This window comes from Podarcis muralis, chromosome 2 (genome assembly GCF_964188315.1).
Source record: "Podarcis muralis chromosome 2, rPodMur119.hap1.1, whole genome shotgun sequence".
In the NCBI taxonomy this organism is placed as follows: domain Eukaryota; kingdom Metazoa; phylum Chordata; class Lepidosauria; order Squamata; family Lacertidae; genus Podarcis; species Podarcis muralis.
Genome location: NC_135656.1, coordinates 112,140,121 through 112,159,447, shown reverse-complemented (window position 1 = coordinate 112,159,447; position 19,327 = coordinate 112,140,121). Strand labels below are relative to the sequence as shown.

The 19,327-nt window shown below is 52.0% G+C and overlaps 1 protein-coding gene across 7 annotated transcripts in view; it reads left to right on the top strand.

Moving 5' to 3' along the window:
• The window catches only part of BAG6 (BAG cochaperone 6), a 31,699-nt gene that overhangs the window by 10,392 nt on the left and 1,980 nt on the right, over positions 1–19,327 (top strand). For 4 of the 7 annotated variants that reach the window (XM_077921013.1, XM_028719903.2, XM_077921009.1 and 1 more), the window contains exons 5-24: positions 289–342; positions 2,352–2,426; positions 3,333–3,508; positions 3,774–3,903; positions 4,787–4,984; positions 5,148–5,424; positions 6,516–6,602; positions 6,727–6,834; positions 7,999–8,111; positions 8,203–8,287; positions 9,410–9,789; positions 11,163–11,496; positions 13,274–13,443; positions 13,552–13,605; positions 13,788–13,890; positions 13,996–14,120; positions 16,033–16,179; positions 17,199–17,258; positions 17,865–18,008; positions 18,126–18,233. In XM_077921013.1, the coding sequence (XP_077777139.1) occupies positions 289–342; positions 2,352–2,426; positions 3,333–3,508; positions 3,774–3,903; positions 4,787–4,984; positions 5,148–5,424; positions 6,516–6,602; positions 6,727–6,834; positions 7,999–8,111; positions 8,203–8,287; positions 9,410–9,789; positions 11,163–11,496; positions 13,274–13,443; positions 13,552–13,605; positions 13,788–13,890; positions 13,996–14,120; positions 16,033–16,179; positions 17,199–17,258; positions 17,865–18,008; positions 18,126–18,233 (2,928 nt within the window). The remainder of the gene's footprint in view (positions 1–288; positions 343–2,351; positions 2,427–3,332; positions 3,509–3,773; positions 3,904–4,786; positions 4,985–5,147; positions 5,425–6,515; positions 6,603–6,726; positions 6,835–7,998; positions 8,112–8,202; positions 8,288–9,409; positions 9,790–11,162; positions 11,497–13,273; positions 13,444–13,551; positions 13,606–13,787; positions 13,891–13,995; positions 14,121–16,032; positions 16,180–17,198; positions 17,259–17,864; positions 18,009–18,125; positions 18,234–19,327) is intronic. The other 3 variants (XM_077921019.1, XM_077921015.1, XM_077921021.1) reach the window with 2 other exon arrangements.

Genomic DNA, 19,327 nt, shown 5'->3' with positions numbered 1-19,327 from the left:
TTGTCTCGTGAAAAATCAGACTCCAGTCTCGGTGCAGCCAGCACTATGGGGCAGTATCTTTCAAGTGCTGTGTAATGTCAGAAGAGACCCTGAGGGCTGGGGGGGAAGCCGTGGTTTGATGGCGGTATTGTTTTCTCCTGGATTTCCTTGCCTTTCTTTCTGCTCCATTTTGTTATTTCTCTCTTCTCTTCCATCCTCTCCCCCCACTCCTATATTTTTTGTTTGTTTCTTTAATTTCCTCCCCCTCTGTCTCTTCCTTTTCTCTCCCCCCAACCCCGCTTCCCAAAGAGCGATGGATCGTCTGTGGATGTTCATATAAATATGGACCAGGCTCCCATACAGGTACAAGTGGGGTGGGAAGACGGGGACTTCCTGACTTAAGGTTGTACATATTCTGTCGGGGGTGTGTGTGTGTGTGCGCACGTGTGTGTTTGCGTAACAACAATGATTTATTTCAGTAGCATCTTGGTGATGTTTGATTTTGGGTGTGTGTGTGTTTAATTTTCCATGAAATGTAATTTTTCCATGGTGATGTAAATCGATTTGTCCTTTTTTATAACTAATTTGGGCGCCTTCCCAAAATTTGGGGGAGTCCTAAATTGTTGTTTGGGTTCACGCTTTGACTGTTGGTGCGATGCAGCTGTGACCTGGTCAGTTGACAGCCAGCCTCTTATTTCACCGTAGCCAAATATTATGATTTCAAGACTGCCCTTGTGTAAGTGGCAAGCTGCCTATAGATCCAGACATTGCTGCCCTAGGTGGCCAGGCTGAGGGCAAAGGTGCCAGGAAGCAGCCCAGGCTTTGAACAAGGAATGTAGCATTACCTTAATAAAGGATAGGCTTTGCTGGGGACACTTTGTTCTAAACTTCTTCCTCATTGAAACATTGGAACTCTGGACATGGTCTGGGGCTTACCCTTAGATGCCAGATTTTTTATGAACAGAGGATGTCACCTCACAAGAGCCCAGCAGGACTTCAGAGCTGGTTCCCTAGTGAGCATGACTCTTGCTAAATTCATGTTTGAAATCTGTGGTTCTTACTTCACTAGTCATGAGACAGTCTGGGGCTTCCTCTATCAGGGATATTTTCCTGTGTGAAGGCCATTCAGCTGCCTGGCTCCCACCATCCGTTTTCGCTAGACGCTTCCACTGGCAGCACATCCAAAGGATGTTGTGTCCCAAATCTGTGGGTTCGGTGTTCTTGGCAGCCCGTTTGTGGTGACTCCCAGGAGAATCCCAAAATGAACTTCCGAGGGCGTTCTAAGTCTTTAAATATTGCTGTTACCAAAACAACAACAACAACAACCCGTGCCTGAAATCTGCATAATGCTACGGAAACTACTGGGTGCCTGTCGCTGCCGTTCGGACCATGAAGTTAAAACTGCAACAAAAAGAAGTAAAGCATGAACGGTCATGAATTTCTTCCGTGTTGAAGAAATCACATTTCAGGCGCCTCTTGCAAGAAAAGAAGATAAACTCATTCATGTGCTTCCTAAAGGCTTATCAGAAGGAGGAGCCGGTTAGATGTCTCTAGGGGAAGGATTTCAAAGGGTCAGCATCACAACTGAGAAATCGCTGGCCCTCCCACTTCCCACGACATTGCTAGCAGCGTTGCCTATCCCTGAAGTTAGACTTGGCAGTTGCTGGCACGGGAATGGGCTGCAGCTGACTGGTAGAGCATCTCCTTGGCACGCAGAACTTTCCAGTTTCATGGCATCACGTGTTAGAACAGAGCTGGGAAGCTGGTAGCCTTCCAGGTGTTCTTGAACCCCAGTTCCATTAGCCCCAACCAGCCTGCCCAATGGTCAGGGGTGAGAGGAGTTGTGGTCCAGTAACACTGGAGGGCCAGAAGTTCCCCATCCCTGAGTTACAAGGCCCGGGAAGCAGATAATGTGCAAGACCTTCTTGCTGTGACACCAAGGAGATTTACTTCTGGGCAGGCTAGGCAATATTGGGCTTGGTTGGGGCCTGTCATAAGACGCCTCTCTCTCTGTTCTATGAAGGGGATCTCCGAGGTTCAGGAGGGTGGCAGTTTGGGGGAAACCGGGGCGTAGGTTGGGTGAATCCAATCTGACTACTGGTGGTTGACTACACACATTCTGGCTCTTGAACCCTGTTTTGGTCTGGCCCTCTGAGTTCACCCCCCCTTTTTTTTTTTTGCTTTGAGCAGAAGACGGAATAGGAGGGGCATGGCATTTGGTCTTAAATGAGCCCATTTTCCTTTATGGCATGAGCTCTGTAAGGGGGCTGGAGGGGGATTATGGTTCTGATTCAGAGAAGTGGGGAAAAGGGACTCTGGCAAGGTGAGCCCCTTCGTTTGATTGGGGTCCCTCTCCTCTCCTCTCGTTCCAGAGTGAGCCTCGAGTCCGCCTTGTTATGGCCCAGCATATGCTTCGGGACGTCCAGGGCATTCTGAACCGACTAGAGGTGAGCCGGCCTTTGAAACTTTTTTTGGGGGAGGGGGTGTATGCAGACAGGAATATATCAATGCCCTGTTAAAGCTTGATGGAGAGGCAGTTGTTAAGATAATAATAATAATAATAATAATAAAATAAGTAGATTATCTGTTATGTTTTTATTATTGTGCTCTGTAATGTGTTTTTAATGTACACCTCCCTGGGATCTTTTGACAATGGGCGGTATGTAAATTGAATTAATAATAATAATAGCAACAACAACTTAGAAGTGGGGCAGGGACACCTCCTTCTGGGCTTCAGCCACCACGTACTCCTCCTTTTCTTTTCTTTTTTTTAACCTTATTCCAAAACCAAAAAAGAATTACAAACATCAAATTCAAAATCCATATTTGTTTTGTAACATAAGCCTATTACATAGTTGACTAGATTAAAATATACCTAATTGCTATAGACTTCCCTTTGCAACGTAAATTAGAAATGCAGCGTAATTAGAAATATTATATTAGAAATGTTTATAAATTCCCCTATACCCCCCACTCCCCTTCACCCATCCGTGATCTCAGTATTTCTTTTCATTTCTTCCATCTTGTTGTGTTGTTGTAGTTTAATAATTATTCAGTTGATTCTTTTATTATTTCCCCTGCACGTTTTACACATTATCTATTGACATTCCAGTTCCAGAACCATATTTTTTCATGTATTCCTTCACTCCATCCCACTCTTTAATTATTCTCTGATTTGAACGGCCTCTAACGATTGCCGTCAATTTTGCCATTTCCACAAACTCACAGAGCTTGCTTTGCCATTCTAATAATGATAGTATTTTCTCCCCCTTCCAATTCTTTGCGATCAATATTCTGGCCGCTGCTGTTGCGTAAAGGAATACATTTTCCTCACGTGCTCCTCCTTTTCTTAGGGCCGCACCAATGGCCAAGTTGCATCGGGACCCGAGGAGACGGCGTCTGCCAGCCCCACCGAACGGGAGCCCATGGAGGGAGCCGAGTCTGAGCCTCCCAGTGAGCCCACACCAGCGGAGGAGACGCCCCCATCGGGGGCCGAGCCGCCCCCTACCGCTGAGGCTGCTGCGCCCAAGTGAGCAGCTGATATACAGGGCAGGGAGGGCGAATGGGGTCCCGGCTGGCTTCTGTGGCCTGGCATTCAAAGGGGGGAGCTGCTGTGTGGTGGTGGAGGGGGTCGCCGAAACAAGAGGGTGGCTGGTGCAAAAGGGTTACAAAAGGGGGGCATCTGAGGAGGAGGGTGGAGTGGAGTAGATGGGTGAGCTCAGAAGCTTCTGCCAGATGATCACCATCGAGGAGGCCTGAGCATCATCTGAGCACCCTTTCTCTCTTCCCCACAGCCACCCGTCCCCAGGCGAGTACGTGGAGGTCTTAGGGGAGCTCCGCGGGGTGGAGAGCAGGCTCCAGCCCTTCCTCCAGAGATACGAGGAGATCCTTGGAACGGCCAGCACTGCAGACTACAACAATAACGTAAGGGCGAACTCAGAGGTGTGCGTCGCGGCATCCCAGACCAGGGAGCAGTGATTGGAGTCTTGTTCTGTTTTCACGTGGGGGGTTGGGTATGTCCCCCACACCCAACGCTTTTCTATGCAGTGTGTTACTCACACGGCAAACGCTGGGACTCAAATCTGGGTTTGGGAGCTGCTTGTCTTCCAAATCCTGAGCGGTGGAGGCTTGTTGAGAAATGTTAGGGCGTTTTGTATGTTTCTGGGCTGGACCCGCAGGAAGTTCTGGGGCTGAATTTTGGCGAGGGTTGGGCCGTCTGCCCCCTATCCCCGCGGTTGAGACAATGGACGATTATCTTTCATATGTTTCTGGGACAGGCTTGTTTGTTGGGAAGGGGAGCGAGTAGTGGGGGAGGCGGCTAGCTTGGCGTGCTGCGCTGTGCCTTGCTGTGTAGATATCAGAAGTGAAGAATACAGCAAGCCAGCTTCACTCCATCAGAGTGCCTGGGGCTTTCCGCCACTGTTCCAAGAAGGGGGCCACCCAGCCCCACTGGTGACCGTTCTTGCATGGGGTTTCCAATTAGAGAACCAGCCAGTTCCGCACCTGGTTTGCTTCAGCAGGGCTGCAGAGTTAGGTCCTTGCACCCCATTCACCAGGCCACCGTCCTGGTCGTTTTTAAGGTGCCCTTCTCGAAAGCTGAGCTCTGTTCCTCGTGAGCCTCTACCTGCCCCACTTCCAGTTTTCCTTCTAGCCTATTATATTACAAGGGGTTCCTGTCCTGCCCTTTGTAGGTTTCAGCTGGGAGGTGGGATTTGGCCTGGGTGTGGATGGGGTTGGCAGAGACTCCTGCTGGAATCCGAAGCCTGTGGCCGCTCACTGTCTTTCTACTTCCTTTTGCGCTTGGCAGACGGAGGGCCGCGAAGAGGACCAGCGCATCATCAACCTGGTGGGGGAGTCTCTGCGCCTCCTGGGGAACACCTTTGTGGCGCTCTCCGACCTGCGCTGCAACCTCTCCTGCAGCGCCCCCCGCCACCTCCACGTGGTGCGGCCCATGTCCCACTACACAGCCCCCATGGTGCTGCAGCAGGCTGCCATTCCCATTCAGGTGAGTGCCCTGCTTGTGGGTGGGCGCTTGGTGGCAGCAGCGGCGGCGGCGCTTTTGCCTTCCCTGCTTGAGGCATCGATTGCAGGCTGGCTTGCCAGCTCAGCGAGGGAGAGCAGAAAGGAGCAGCGGCGCCTGCAGCCTGCTCTCTCACTCTCTCTTCCAGATCAACGTTGGAACCACAGTCACCATGACAGGCAACGGCGCTCGGGGGGCCCCGGCCGGCTCAGAAGGCTCCGCTGCTTCCCCGGCTGCCCCCGCCGCCCAGCCCCGCACTTCCAGCCCCGTCGAGGCCGGGCAGCCACCCGAAGGGCCGCCCCCTTCGTCTTCCCCGGTGGTCACCCCGACTCAGACTCAGGCCTCCCAGACAGGCCACCCCCGCGTGATCCGCATCTCTCACCAGACAGTCGAGCCGGTGGTCATGATGCACATGAACATTCAGGGTAAGGGCTGGCCTGGTTCCTTCTTGGGGAGCCGAAAGGGGGGGAGAGAGATGGATTGTGGGGCACTGGAGAAGGGGGGAGGGCAAAGAGCCTTTCTTTTTCTGGGGTATGCTGGCTCCTTTCTGGCATTGGCTTATCAGCTCATTTGTAATAATAATAATAATAATAATAATAATAATAATAATAATAATAATAATAATAATAATACAGTGGTGCCTCGCAAGACGAAATTAATTCGTTCCGCAAGTTTTTTCTTCTTGCGAGTTTTTCGTCTTGCGAAGCATGGTTTCCCATAGGAATGCATGGAAAATCAATCAATGCGTTCCTATGGAAACCGACTTCAGACCAGGTCCGGGGACAGTCTGTCCCCCGACCTCTTCTGAAGGCTGGGGGGGGGGGACAAGGGCTTTTCTTCCCACCCCCAGCATTTTAAAAAACCCCGGGACAGCGGAGGACTTCTCCGCTGTCCCGGAGATTTCCCTATGGGCTTTCGTCTTGCGAAGGAAGCCCATAGGGAAATTCGTTTTGCGAAGCGCCTCCAAAACGGAAAACCCTTTCGTCTAGCGGGTTTTCCGTCTTGCGAGGCATTTGTCTTGCGGGGCACCACTGTATAATTATTTACTATTTATACCCCGCCCATCTGGCTGGGTTTCCCCAGCCACTCTGGGCGGCTTCCAACAGAATATTAAAATACACTAACCTATAAGACATTAAAAGCACATAAAAATGTGCCCAGGTGTAGAAGGGTGCCCAGGGCTTTGCAGTGTACTGGTCTGGCCTGGGGGGGTGGGGTTAGGCCCAGAGGTCTCTGATTGGCTGAGTTCTGCGTAGGTAGCAAGGAGGGAAAGAACCCAGGAGAAAAGGGGGAGCAGAAGAAGAGAGAAAGTGGGGACTCGAGGGGGAGCGATGCCGCAGATCTCTCCTAACAAAGGCGACACACACACACACACACACACACACACACACACACACACAGATAGAATAGGTTTGCATGTGGGATCCTGTGCCGTTCAGTTTCTCTGGGAGGAGGCGGGGGAGTCTGTGACACTTGTTGACGTTTTAAGTTCTGCTTGCCTCTCTCATCCTTCAAGACTCAGGTTCCCCGATGGGTGGGAGTGGCTCAGCCGGAGTGCCACCCACAGGACCCGCCGGACCCCCTGGGCACCCCCAAGGAATGGGTAAGGAGGGAGAACGGAGGCTGGGGTGGGGGGAGAGAGAGGGGTTTGTATGAGATTGCACATCGTGACTGTGGGCTGTTGGTGACTGTGGGCTGTTTTTTGTGTGTTCTCTCCCACCCCCAAGGTGGCACTGCTCACATGCCGCTCCCCAGCCTCCCGCCAGAGTTTATGCAGGCTGTCGCCCATCAGATCACCCAGCAGGCCATGGCAGCGGCCGCATCAGCGGCAACAGGTAACGGCACAGGAGGGCGCTGAAACACAGCAGAGGATCCTGTTTTGGGGGTGGGAACGGTTGATTCTTTCCCTCCCCTTCCGTGTTGTTGTCAGTACGCAGGAAGCTGCCTTAGGCTGAACCAGATCGCTGGCCCATCGAAGCCCTTGTTGCCTACACTTGACTCTCATCAAAAATTTACATGTCACTGCCATAGCATACCGTATTTTTCGCTCTATAAGACGCACCAGACCGCAAGGCGCACCTAGTTTTTGGAGGAGGAAAACAAGAAAAAAAAAATATTATGAATCTCAGAAGCCAGAACAGCAAGAGGGATCACTGCGCGGTGAAAGAAGCAATCCCTCTTGCTGTTCTGGCTTCTGGGATAGCTGTGCAGCCTGCATTCGCTCCATAAGACGCACACACATCCCCCCTTACTTTTTAGGAGGGAAAAAGTGAGTCTTATAGAGCAAAAAATACGGTAATTGCTACATGGGACGTGTCGTCTTTATACAATAATGTACATTTGGACACAGTAAAATCTCTAATCCAAGAATTGCTAGTTGATCATAATCAGTCTTCTCCACCAGTGCATTTTTTATTTTTATTTTCCCCCAAAATTTTTTATTCATTTTATAACACAAATAAAGTACACAAACAGAAAAACAAACAATACAAATGATTGTCATAGCCTTGTTTTGCTAAACATTGTTAAGTGGGCTTCCCCAAGTCCCACCTATCTGATTTTCATTTTACTACCAGTGCATTTTTTAATGGAGATTCTAGATTTAGTTCTATGGAATAATTTCTTCAGGTTTGGTTCGAAGTACAAGGTGTAGCTATGGGCTCGAAATGTGCTCCCAGTGTGGCTAATATCTTTATGTGGAACTGTAACAACCCTTCTTGTGGATTATTGGACTCTATGAACAGACAGGTGGAATAGATACTTACACATGTATGGATCTTATGCATGAACTGATCCACTGGGTCTTCTGCTGTTTTCGTTGAACCTTATGAGACTTCCGTTGAATTCTACAATTTGATACAGTGAATATTATACCTTATTTATTCAAAAGTACAGCCAGTTACGTCTTGTGTGTTTATTGAGTACACTTGAGTGGCAGCAGCTCTAGGGCCCTGATTTTCAACGGGGCGGACTTCTACCTGCCTTTTCTTGTTCCCTAGGCCAGCAGGTCCCCAGTTTCCAGTCGGCTCCGACGCGTGTCGTGATCGCCAGGCCCTCTGCTCCGTCTGTGCGGCCCACACACCCTGGGTCACCCCAGGCACCGGGACAAGGGGTGAGGACTAGGGTGCAGGGAGCATCTTTTCCGAGAGGGGATCGCTGTTCCCCGCCGGCCGTCTTCTACCGAATCTCTTTCTCTTTTCCAGGGCCCTGGCCTCGGAGGGAATGCTTCCTTGGCCCAGATGATCAGCGGGCTGGTGGGGCAGCTCCTCATGCAGCCGGTGATAGTTGGTAGGTGGCAAGGGGCAGAGGGAAGGGGAAGTGTGGGGTGACATTTTCGTCGTGTTTGGAATGGAAACGTGGGTGGGTCGTCTTGCAGTGCTCACTTAATGGGAGTTGGACCTCATCAGTACATAACTCTTCTTCTGGAATGGTTAATGGCGTAGGGGATTGTGTGTGACACAGAGAGAATGAGAGAGGGGGGGGGCAGGGTGCTGACTTTGTCCAATGAAGGTTTGCATGCAAGCAGCACTATTTTGTTTTCATTGTGCAATCCTACATTAGGATTTCAAACTCTTTCAGACTTTTTATTGGTGGCAACAATAAATACATCTATTCATTTAAAAAAATACATGCAAACAGTGATTTCAAGATGTGCTGGTAATTGCAAATCTCAGACCCAAGAGTGATAGCCAAGGACCATGTGTTGTTCAGGCTATGAAAATTTAAATTCCGAAACAAAAAAAGCTGAATTCTGCAACCTGTATGAATTCTGCAATTCAGACACTTCCATAATTCTGTTTTTGCTGGTAATTGGGAGGAGAGGAAAAAAGAGAACTGTATCTCAAGGGTGTTGGAAAGGATGAGTGTTTTGCTATTTTCCCCACAGGCTTCTGCCCAAGTGCCTTTTCCAAAGCCTCACTTGTGGTTTTTTTTACAAACTGATTAAAAAACAGTGTCTGTAGGAGAAAAATCTGATGGGGAGAGCCCCACCTCCAGTTCCTGTAAGCCCTATTCAGCTCCTCTATTTCCCATGATTAGGCAAGGTTTCCTACGCACTTCCAAGCAGAGCTTTGCATTCTGTCTCCAGAGGAGTAGACATTCCCTACTTGTTCTCTGTTCCTGAAAGCCCTATGTAGCATAAGAGCAGCCTTGGCACTCGTGAATCCTGGCTGTTTCTGCTGTGAGATGGTGTGGTCTCTGTAGGCCTACCCACATGGGTTTGGCTTCGCTCTACCCTGTTTTGGAAAACAGATACAGCACTCCAGCTGTGGTTGGTGTGTGGTGCAAGCTAGCCAGAAGGAAACTTTTAAAATCAGGAGTTTGTGATGGATCTGTCTTCCTCTTTCTCAAATGCTCCCATGCCCTTGCCTGGTCACTGACGTAGCAGACCTCTTCGTTTTTCCTTCCTAGCTCAGGGCAGCGGGACTTCACCTTCTTCTTCGTCCTCCTCCTCCTCCTCCTCCTCCACCTCTTCCTCTGTCAGCGCCCAAGCCACCTTCAGCACCAGCAATTCTGCCTCCCCTCCCACAGCCTCGGCCAGCGCTGGCACCACCAACACCGCCACCACCGCTGCAGGGGGCAGCTCGGCCGGTGCCCCGGGAGGGCCCATCCCCTCCGGCCAACCCCCCACGGCGGCCGCCGCGGAGCTCCAGTTCTCTCAGCTGCTGGGGAACATCCTGGGGGCAGCCGGCTCCAGCATGGCCGGTGTGGCCGGCCTGGGTTCCCCCACCATCACCGTGGCAATGCCTGGCGTCCCGGCTTTCCTGCAAGGCATGACAGACTTCCTCCAGGTAAGCTTGGTTCCAGCCTCGCTTCATTCCCTGGAGTGGCGGTTTCAGCAGGGGGCAGGGGGCGGTGGCAGCAGATCAGCCCCTCTTCCATGCTTCCACTCAGGGGAGGAAGGGTCTGCCGGCATCCTTTCAGGAGATGCAGTGCTACCTCAGGTTACAGACTCCACTAACCCAGAAATAATACCTCGGGTTAAGAACTTTACCTCAGGATGAGAACAGAAATCGCTCGGCGGCAGCGGGAGGCCCCATTAGCTAAAGTGGTACCTCAGGTTAAGAACAGTTTCAGGTTAAGAACGGACCTCCGGAACGAATTAAGGTCTTAACCCGAGGTACCACTGTACTGGGTTTTGGGTTCTGTCTGTTGAATCCATATATCACACCCTGCTAGAAAAAGCCTTGAAGCGATTCGCAACCACAATAAAAGTGTGTGGCAAACTCAGTCCTTCTGCACGAAAATCTGCTGCAAGTTACCCCCGGCGCTCATTTAAGCTGTGTAATTTAAGGGAGCAAAGTCATAGAATTGGAAGGAACCCCAAAGTTCATCAAGTCCAATCCCTTGCAGTGCAGGAATCTCAGCTAAAGCATCCAGGACAGATGGCCATTCAACCTCTGCTTAAAAACCTCCAAGGAAGGAGAACCCATAACCTCCCGAGGGAGACTGCTCCAGTGTCGAACAGCTCTTGCTGTCGGAAATTTTCTCCTGATGTTTTCTCGGAATCTCCTTCCTTGTAACTTGAAGCCCTTGGTTTGAGTCCTACCCTCCAGAGCAGGAGAAAACTAAGCTTGCTCCCTCTTCCATGTGACAGCCCTTGAGATACTTGAAGATGGCTATCGTATCTCCTTTAAAGGCTGGCGGGTGGCGCTGTGGGTTAAACCACAGAGCCTAGGGCTTGCCGATCAGAAGGTCGGCGGTTCAAATCCCCGCGACGGGGTGAGCTCCCTTTGCTCGGTCCCTGCTCCTGCCAACCTAGCAGTTCGAAAGCACGTCAAAAGTGCAAGTAGATAAATAGGTACCGCCCTGGCGGGAAAGTAAACGGCGTTTCTGTGTGCTGCTCTGGTTCGCCAGAAGCGGCTTAGTCATGCTGGCCACATTACTCGGAAAAACTGCAGACAAACCTTGCTCCCTCGGCCAGTAAAGCGAGATGAGCGCCGCAACCCCCGAGTCGGCCACGACTAGACCTAATGGTCAGGGGCCCCTTTACCTTCACCTTTATCCAAAGCCCTTGCTTGATGTGCTTCGGGTCACCCAGAGACCTGCCATCTTTCGGCCCCAGCCCTGCCTTCACTTTGACCTTCATCTGCTGGCCTGGAAGCCTTTGCATGCCTTTCCCCAGCACCCTTCCGGGCTCACTCCCCCCCCCTTCTCTCCGCAGGCGACGCAGATGGGGGCGGCTCCTCCCCACCCTCCGGAGCAGGCCCCGCCTCCCCCGCAGCCAGCGGCCTCCCCGCCACCACCTCCTCCCCCGCCCTCAGCTCCCCAGAGCGGCATGGAGCCACCTTTGGGGGGCAGCAGCAGCAATGTCCGTGGCGGCGCCTCGGCAGACTCCCTGCCGCCCGAATTCTTCACCAGCGTGGTACAAGGGGTGCTGTCGTCCATGATGGGGTCGCTCAGCGCCCAGCAGGGCAGCACCGAGAGCATCGCGGACTTCATCCAGCGCCTGAGCGGCACCAGCAACATCTTTGAGCCAGGCACAGAAGGGGCCCTGGGTAAGGAAGGTCTTGGATGTGCCCCCTTTGCACTGTGGGGGGGACGCTGCTGGTTAATAATAACAAGAACAACAACAGCCGGTTTGAAGTCCACATTGTGCTATCGGCTTCATAATTTTGGACCTGGCAATATTTTGTGAATCGTGGTGTGTGTTGTGCGAAAATCTCAAAGCAGGGAAAACTGTGAAGCCAGACAGTGCCTCTACATAGCTCCATCCTTATAACAGACATCGTGATATATACCTCAGTGTTTAGCTGGTGATATATCGTGATGTTGAAAACCAGATAATTTTTTGTTTATACCCCACCCATCTGGCTGGGTTTCCCCAGACACTCTGGGTGGCTCCCAACAGAATATTAAAAACACGATAAAACATCAAACTTTAAAAGCTTCCCCAAACAGGGCTGCCTTCAGATATCTTCTAAAAGTCAGATAGTTGTTTATTTCCTTGACATTGATGGGAGGGTATTCCACAGGGCGGGCGCCACTACCAAGAAGGCCCTTTGCCTGGTTCCCTGTAACCTCACTTCTTGCAGGGAGGGAACTGCCAGAAGGCCCTCGGAGCTGGACCTCAGTGTCCGGGCTAAACGATGGAGGTGGAGATGCTCCTTCAGGTATACTGGACCGAGGCTGTTTAGGGCTTTAAAGGTCAGCACCAACACTTTGAATTGTGCTCGGAAACCTACTGGTTTAGAGAAGGCTGCCCCCTGCCCCCTGAATAATTCAAAGACTCCTCCTGTTTTCTGGCGTCCTGGTTGCCCGAGTTGGGAGAGGCAGGCTGACCCTTTTGATCTCTCTGGTCACTACCCTCTCTAGAACCCCTTGCAAACCTTGCTCCTCCTTTTTCTTGGGTGTCTGTTGCCCACAACTTCCCACAGTCTGGACCAGCGTTTCCCAAACTTGGTTCTCCAGCTGTTTTTGGACTGCCATTCCCATCATCCCCAACCACTGGTCTTGCTTGCTCGGGATGATGGGAAACACTGGTCTGGACTTTTGGGCCCTGGCTCTGCCACCGTTGCCCAAGGAGGAGAAGGTGGAGGGGGGCGGATTCCTTTTTCAGCTTCACTTCCCCTCTCTGCATGGCAGCTCTGCTTCATCCTGAGGCAAAGGGATAATTGTTTGCCTTAGGCCTTGGGGTATGCAAACTAAGGCCCGGGGGCCAGATTTGGCCCAATCGCCTTCTAAATCCGGCCTGCGGACGATCCGGGAATCAGTGTGTTTTTCCATGAGTAGAATGTGTCTTTATTTAAAATGCATCTCTGGGTTATTTGTGGGGCCTGCCTGGTGTTTTTACACGAGTAGAAGGTGTGCTTTTATCTAAAATGCATCACTGGGTTATTAGTGGGGCATAGGAATTCATTCATTTTTTTCTTCTTTTCAAAATGTACTCCGGCCTCCCACAAGGTCTGAGGGACAGTAAGCCAGCCCCCAGCTGAAAAGATTTGCTGACCCCTGCCTTAGGCTGACTGAGAACAAGCTCATGGCTGAAACGGGACAAGCTGGGTTGCAGCTCTGCCTCTTGGCCACTCTCCTGCCTGAGCTCCTTGCCAGCAATAGCCCATAGAAGTGTCTTTTGCTAGAGGGTCGGCCTTTCCCAGCTGACATTGCTCCCTTCCCTCCAGCAGTGAGGCTCTTTCTCCCTGGGGAAATCCCAAGGAAGTAGTCGATATCTCCTTCTGTTCTCTCTCTCTCCTGGGGTTTCCAGCCACTGCTTCTTCCTCCCGTCCCATTCGGGTTAAGCAGAAGGTCAGCTTGCAAGGTTTGTGTCCCTTCTAGGCTTCTTTGGAGACCTGCTCTCCCTCATCTGCCAGAACTTCTCCATGGTCGACATGGTGATGCTTCTGCACGGGCAGTTCCAGCCCCTCCAGCGGATCCAGCCCCAGCTCAGCCGCTTCTTCCGGGAGGAGTACCTGCATGGCCAGGAGCCCACTGAGCGCAACGTTCGGGTGAGTGGACCTGCCCCTAGTTCCAAGCGCAACCTCCCCTCCTTCCCCACCTTGAGTCCATTCCTGTGCTGCTTGCTAACAGTTCCCTCTCTCTTCCGGCTTTTCCAGATGGCCACGTACAATTTGATCAACGGCTTGGAGGAGTACATTCGCGAGAGTTTTGTAAGTTCCACTTCCTCCTGCTGAAAAAGTTTGCTGACCCCTGGTCTAGCCTCCACAATGGTAGGCAGCCAACATGTGACAAGAGCAGACGCAGGCGGAAACGGCTTCTTGCTGCCCGAAAGCTATATAACCCCGACTTCCCCCTTCCCCCTCGTCTCTGATGCCTCCCATTTCCCCCCTAGGCCTCCGTCCGAGTTCAAGATGGCGTTGACATCACCCGCACCAACCTGGAGTTCCTGCAGGAACAGTTCAACCGCATTGCAATGCACATCCTCCACTGCGCTGGTAAGGGAATGAATGGGCTGAGTTCTGGGAGCTTTCTTCAGGGGGCTGCTTCTCCTCCTGCTCCTTCCCCACCCCCTCCAGCATCCATCTCCTCTCTCCTTCCAGATAATACCTTTGGGTATCGGCTGCTGGAGTTGTGCAACCAGGGCCTCTTCGAGTGCCTGGCGCTGAACCTCTACTGCTTGCGCGGGGAGCAGGGAGCCCTGACTGCTGTCATCAACGACCGCATTGTGAGTGATGAGTTGTGCTCCGCTGACGTTTCCCATCTTCAGGGGATGTAGGGCTGATGCAGGGCAGTTTTGGGGAGGTACTGGAGCCAACGGAAGAGTTGTGAGAAAAGGAAGCCTGCGAGTTGTGGCGTCCCCCGATGATAGCGTCAGAATCCCATGGGCAGAGCTGCGTGCTGGAAGTCCCGTTTGGAATTCTGCAAGCATAAGTTACCGTATTTTTCGCCCTATAGGACGCACTTTTTCCCCTCCAAAAATGAAGGGGAAATCTGTGTGCGTCCTATGGGGCGAATACAGGCTTTCGCTGAAGCTTGGAGAGCGAGAGGGGTCGGTGCGCACCGACCCCTCTCGCTCTCCAGGCTTCATGAAGCTATCAGCAAGCCTGGGGAGCCTGCGGGAGTTCCCGCAGGGCTCCCTAGGCTGCGGACAGCAGCCTGCCGCCTGGCGCGCAGGGCGCCCTGAAGCAGAGCCCCCCACGCGCCGGGCAGATATCCGCAGCCTGGGGAGCCCTGCAGGAGTTTCCGCAGGGCTCCCTAGGCTGCAGATAGCAGCCTGCTGCATGGAGCGCGGGGCACACTGAAGCAGAGCGCCCCGCGCTTTGGGCAGACATCGGCCAGCCCCACAAGCTCGGGGGACAGCGGGGAGGCGCAGCGCCGCCATACCGCCGTTCCCTGACCTGGTTTGGTTTCCCTGACCTGGTTTTTTTGGGGAAATAAAGGGAAATTTTTTCCCCTTTATTCCCCCCCCAAAAAACTAGGTGCGTCCTATGGGACAGAGCGTCTTATGGGATGAAAAATATGGTAATATGGATGTGCCCAGGGGTGAGACTGTTGAAGTAGGGTGTGGGAAACATGGTCAAGCAACTAGCTTCCACACTGTGCTCCTGGCGAATGGAAGGCCCTATAAAGCCCTTCACTGTTCAAAGTGTGTCTGTTTCACCTTTCCTGACGTCTGCCCAATGATAATGACCTCGTTAAAAATGGTGCAGAAAAATTGGAGAATGAAACCGATTGAATGAAGTATGGAAGTCAACCATCCCAATTTATCTCGTAAGGTAGGCTGACCTGACAGGGAGCAGCTGAACCAGAGTCCCACCGGTGCGCTTTGTAACTGAGTGGGAATTATAGGTAACAATCCCAGTCTCCCCAGTCAGAGTCCAGCATACTTTGTTGTGTACAGTGGTAACTCGGGTTACAGACGCTTCAGGTTACAAATTCTGCTAACCCAGAAATAGTACCTTGGGTTAAGAACTTTGCTTCAGGATGAGAACAGAAATCGCACAGCGGCAGTGGGAGTCCCCATTAGCTAAAGTGGTACCTCAGGTTAAGAACAGTTTCAGGTTAAGAACGGACCTCCAGAACGAATTAAGTTCTTAACCCGAGGTACCACTGTATTGCACGGGGCTTCAGCTAATGCAGTACAGTGGTACCTCGGGTTACAAACACTTCGGGTTACAAACTCCGCTAACCCAGAGATATTACCTTGGGTTAAGAACTTTGCCCCAGGATGAGAACAGAAATTGCGCGGCATCAGCGGGAAGCCCCATTAGCGAAAGCACACCTCAGGTTAAGAACGGACCTCTGGAACGAATTAAGTTCATAATCCGAGGTATGACTGTATCCGAGTTGTGTTGGTCATGAAGTACCTTAGGAAAACAAATGGAAGATCTCAGCTGGTCTCCCACTTTCTTCAGCCCTAAGGACTCTTTTCATTGAAACAGTTAAATTTGTGAGTTGTATATTGCCAACTCACTTTACTTGTCCCAAAGGACTTGTTGCCCTGGCTAATTTCGAGGTTGTGTCAATGAATCGGAAGGACGCCGTCTCGTTCACTGACGGCTGCTGGCTCGGAATGGGAGTTTGCGGTCCTGACAGCCTTGTGTCTCTCTCTCTTTCTTGGCCCGCCTGGGCGGCAGAGGCGGATGTCGGCAGACATGAACCCCTCCTTGGTGAGCTGGCTCACCACCATGATGAGCATGCGCCTGCAGGTCATCTTGGAGCACATGCCCGTCACAGAGGATCAAATACTACAGTATGTCCGCAGGATGGGCGACCCCCCACAGGTAAGACTCCTGAAATTGGATAGAGAAGCGCGAGTGGAATCGGGCACTAAACCCTAGTTTCCTGTACCTTTTGGGAGGCTCCTCTGTTGTTGAGGAGACGCTGGACCAGGTCTCTGAGTGTTGAGCATTTTGGCCCATAACCCCATTACTGTCCCACAATCCACAATTTCAGTTGCAGTGAGGACATTGCAGTTACGGGGCATAATTATTAATAATATTAATATTTTCTTGATACCCCGCCCTCCCCAGCCAGAGCCAGGCTCAGGGTGGCTAACACCAATAAAATTACAATAAAACGTAATAGGGGGGAAACAAAAAAAAACAACCCAGTTTATTAAAATACAGCTTAAAATACAATTTAAAATGCAGCCTCATTTTAATAGTAGCCCATAAATCAAAACCATAAGGGGAGGGAAACATAAGGGTCAGACTGAGTCCAAACCGAAGGCCAGGCGGAACAGCTCTGTCTTGCAGGCCCTGTGGAAAGATGTCAAGTCCCGCAGGGCCTAGTCTCTTGTGACAGAGCGTTCCAAGTCGGGGCCAGTACTGAAAAGGCCCTGGCCTTAGTTGAGACCAATCTAACCACCTTGCGACTTGGGACCTCCAAAGTGTTGCTATTTGTGGACCTTAAGGTCCTCCGTGGGGCATATCAGGAAAGGCGGTTCTGTAGGGTCCTAGGCCGCATAGGGCTTTAAAGGTCAAAACCAGCACCTTAAACCTGACCCTGTACTCCACCGGGGGCCAGTGCACAGCCGAGACATTCCATGCAAAACCCAAGGAGAGAGCAGTTGCGGGGTGCTGTTTGCCGTCTCTCTCGCCTTCTTCATTTTTCATTTGGCTAAGATTTGGTAGGGCCTCCAGGAGCCAGATCAGATTGTTTTGTGGACCACATCCCGGTGGGACTTGTTTGTTGGGAGATCAGAGGGGAGGCGTGTGGGGAGACCGTGGCTCTATTGTGGGTGCTGGGTATCACCTCCAAGGCCTCTGAATGCACTCTCTCTCTTCTCTCATCCTCTCAGCCTGTACCAGAAGAGCCGATGGAGCTTCAGGCTGCAGAGCAGCCTTCTGAAACCCTGCAGGTATGGAGTGGGAGCCAGGGTCAGGGTGCTGTGGAGCTGGGAGAGGGTATGGTTCCCAGGGTCTTCTGGTGGTTCCCTCACTGTGAGAAGTGAGGTTACAGGGAGCCAGGCAGAGGGCCTTCTTGGTGGTGGCGCCCACCCTGTGGAATGCCCTCAGTGAGACTTTTAGAAGACACCTGAAGGCAGCCCTGTACAGGGAAGTTATTAATAGTTGGTGTTTTATTATGCCTTTTTGCTGCTGCCTGGAGTGGCTGGGGAAAACCAGTAGGATGGACGGCATATAAATAAAATAATATACAAAGCCCTTAGCATGTGCTGCTGCCAGTGATCCTTGTAAGAACCCTGAGAGATAGGAGTGTTCCCATATAGCAGGTGGAAGGACTGAGGCTGCCTCCCTCCCCCGACCTCCTAGGCTCAGTCTGTGTGTCTGAACCCCTGTGCAACTTGCTGGTATATGGGGGAAAACTTAATTATTGATTCTGAAGCTGCCCCCACCCAGTGCTGCCCACTGTCTGACTTTGGGGCCAAGCCCCTTTTCCGCCTGAAACACCGGCAGACACACCCTGCTTGGGCCCCACTCCCATTCTCTCCTCCCTTTCCTCGCAGCGAGACAGCGCCGCATCCCCAGCCCCAGCCACAACGGCCGAGGAGGCCATGCCCCAGCAGCACGGGGAGCCGGAGCACGAGGAGCCGCAGCAAGGGGAGCCGCCCGCCCCCGACGCAGAGCCCTGGGCAGCTGCCGTGCCCCCTGTGAGTGGTCTGGGGCGGAAGCGGGCGGCGACCAGGGGGAGGGCAGGGAGAAAGAACTCTCTGGAGTTGCTAACGGGTCCCCCAATGCTTTCCTCTTCCCTCCTCCTCGTCCGCAAGGAGTGGGTGCCCATCATCCGGGAGGACATCCAGAGCCAGCGCAAGCTGAAGCAGCAGCCCCCCCTCAGCGACGCCTACCTGAGTGGCATGCCGGCCAAGCGGCGCAAGGTGAGAAGGCCCTTCTGCCCTCGGCAGGATTTGCTTCACTCGGGTTGCCCCACGGAAATGACAAAGGCGGCCCAGCCCCTCTTAAACAGCGTGTTCTCCTCGCGTGGTCAACCCCAGGGGCTTAAAGCAGCACTTTCTGCATGGGAGAGGGCTGAACTGAATGGTCCTTTGGGTCCCTTCCAACTCTGCAAGTCCACGACTCCATTTCCCTGGACGGGATCTTCTTCTTCTTCTTTGGCGACCACTCGTAGCCGAGTACGATTGTCTTGTCAGGAGCTTATCCTACACTTGAGTAGGACCCTGGCAGAGACACATGCCCGACTGGCATATTCTCTCTCCTGGTTGATCGTTCGGGAGCTTCAAAAGCTTTCTTCAGCCCGAACATCACAGCAACCGATGGCAACCGACACCGGCACACTTAGGGACCCGCAGAGTCTTCGCAGCTTGCGTAACAGACCTCAGCGACTCAGCATTTTGGCTAATCTACTTTATTTACATATAAACACACACGGAGCGCTGCAACATGGCTCCCTCTCTCTCTAGCATCAGACAGCAAAGAAAAAAACAAAACAAAGGACAATAGTCCCACTTCAGGGAACACAGTCACACAAACATCCTGTCTCCATTACTTCCCACTTTGTGGAGTCAAAACATACACTGTCATGTGAAAGACAACAATCCCATGACTGCAGTCATGGAGCAGGAATTCTAACATGTCTTCCACTAACAAAGTCTTAACAGTGAGTCTGTAAGTGACTGTAGAGGCCAATTCTGGATCCACACGTCCTTCCACAGTGGGGACATAGGTTTGCAGATGGGAGTTGTTCACGGTGTGGATTTGCCAAGCGTGCCTTCCTCTTAGCACATTTCTCCCTTTTGTCCTGAGTTCGAGTGTCTTCACAGCCCATGACACCTCTGGTAAAGGCTGTTCTCCAACTGGAGCGCTCGCAGGCCAGTGTTTCCCAGTTGTCGGTGTTTATACTACATTTTTTTAGATTTGCCTTGAGTGTCTTTAAACCTCTTTTGTTTTGATGGGATTCAGGGACGCCTTGCTTGTGGGTGGTGAATTTTTCACTCCGACTCTGGTGGGCAAT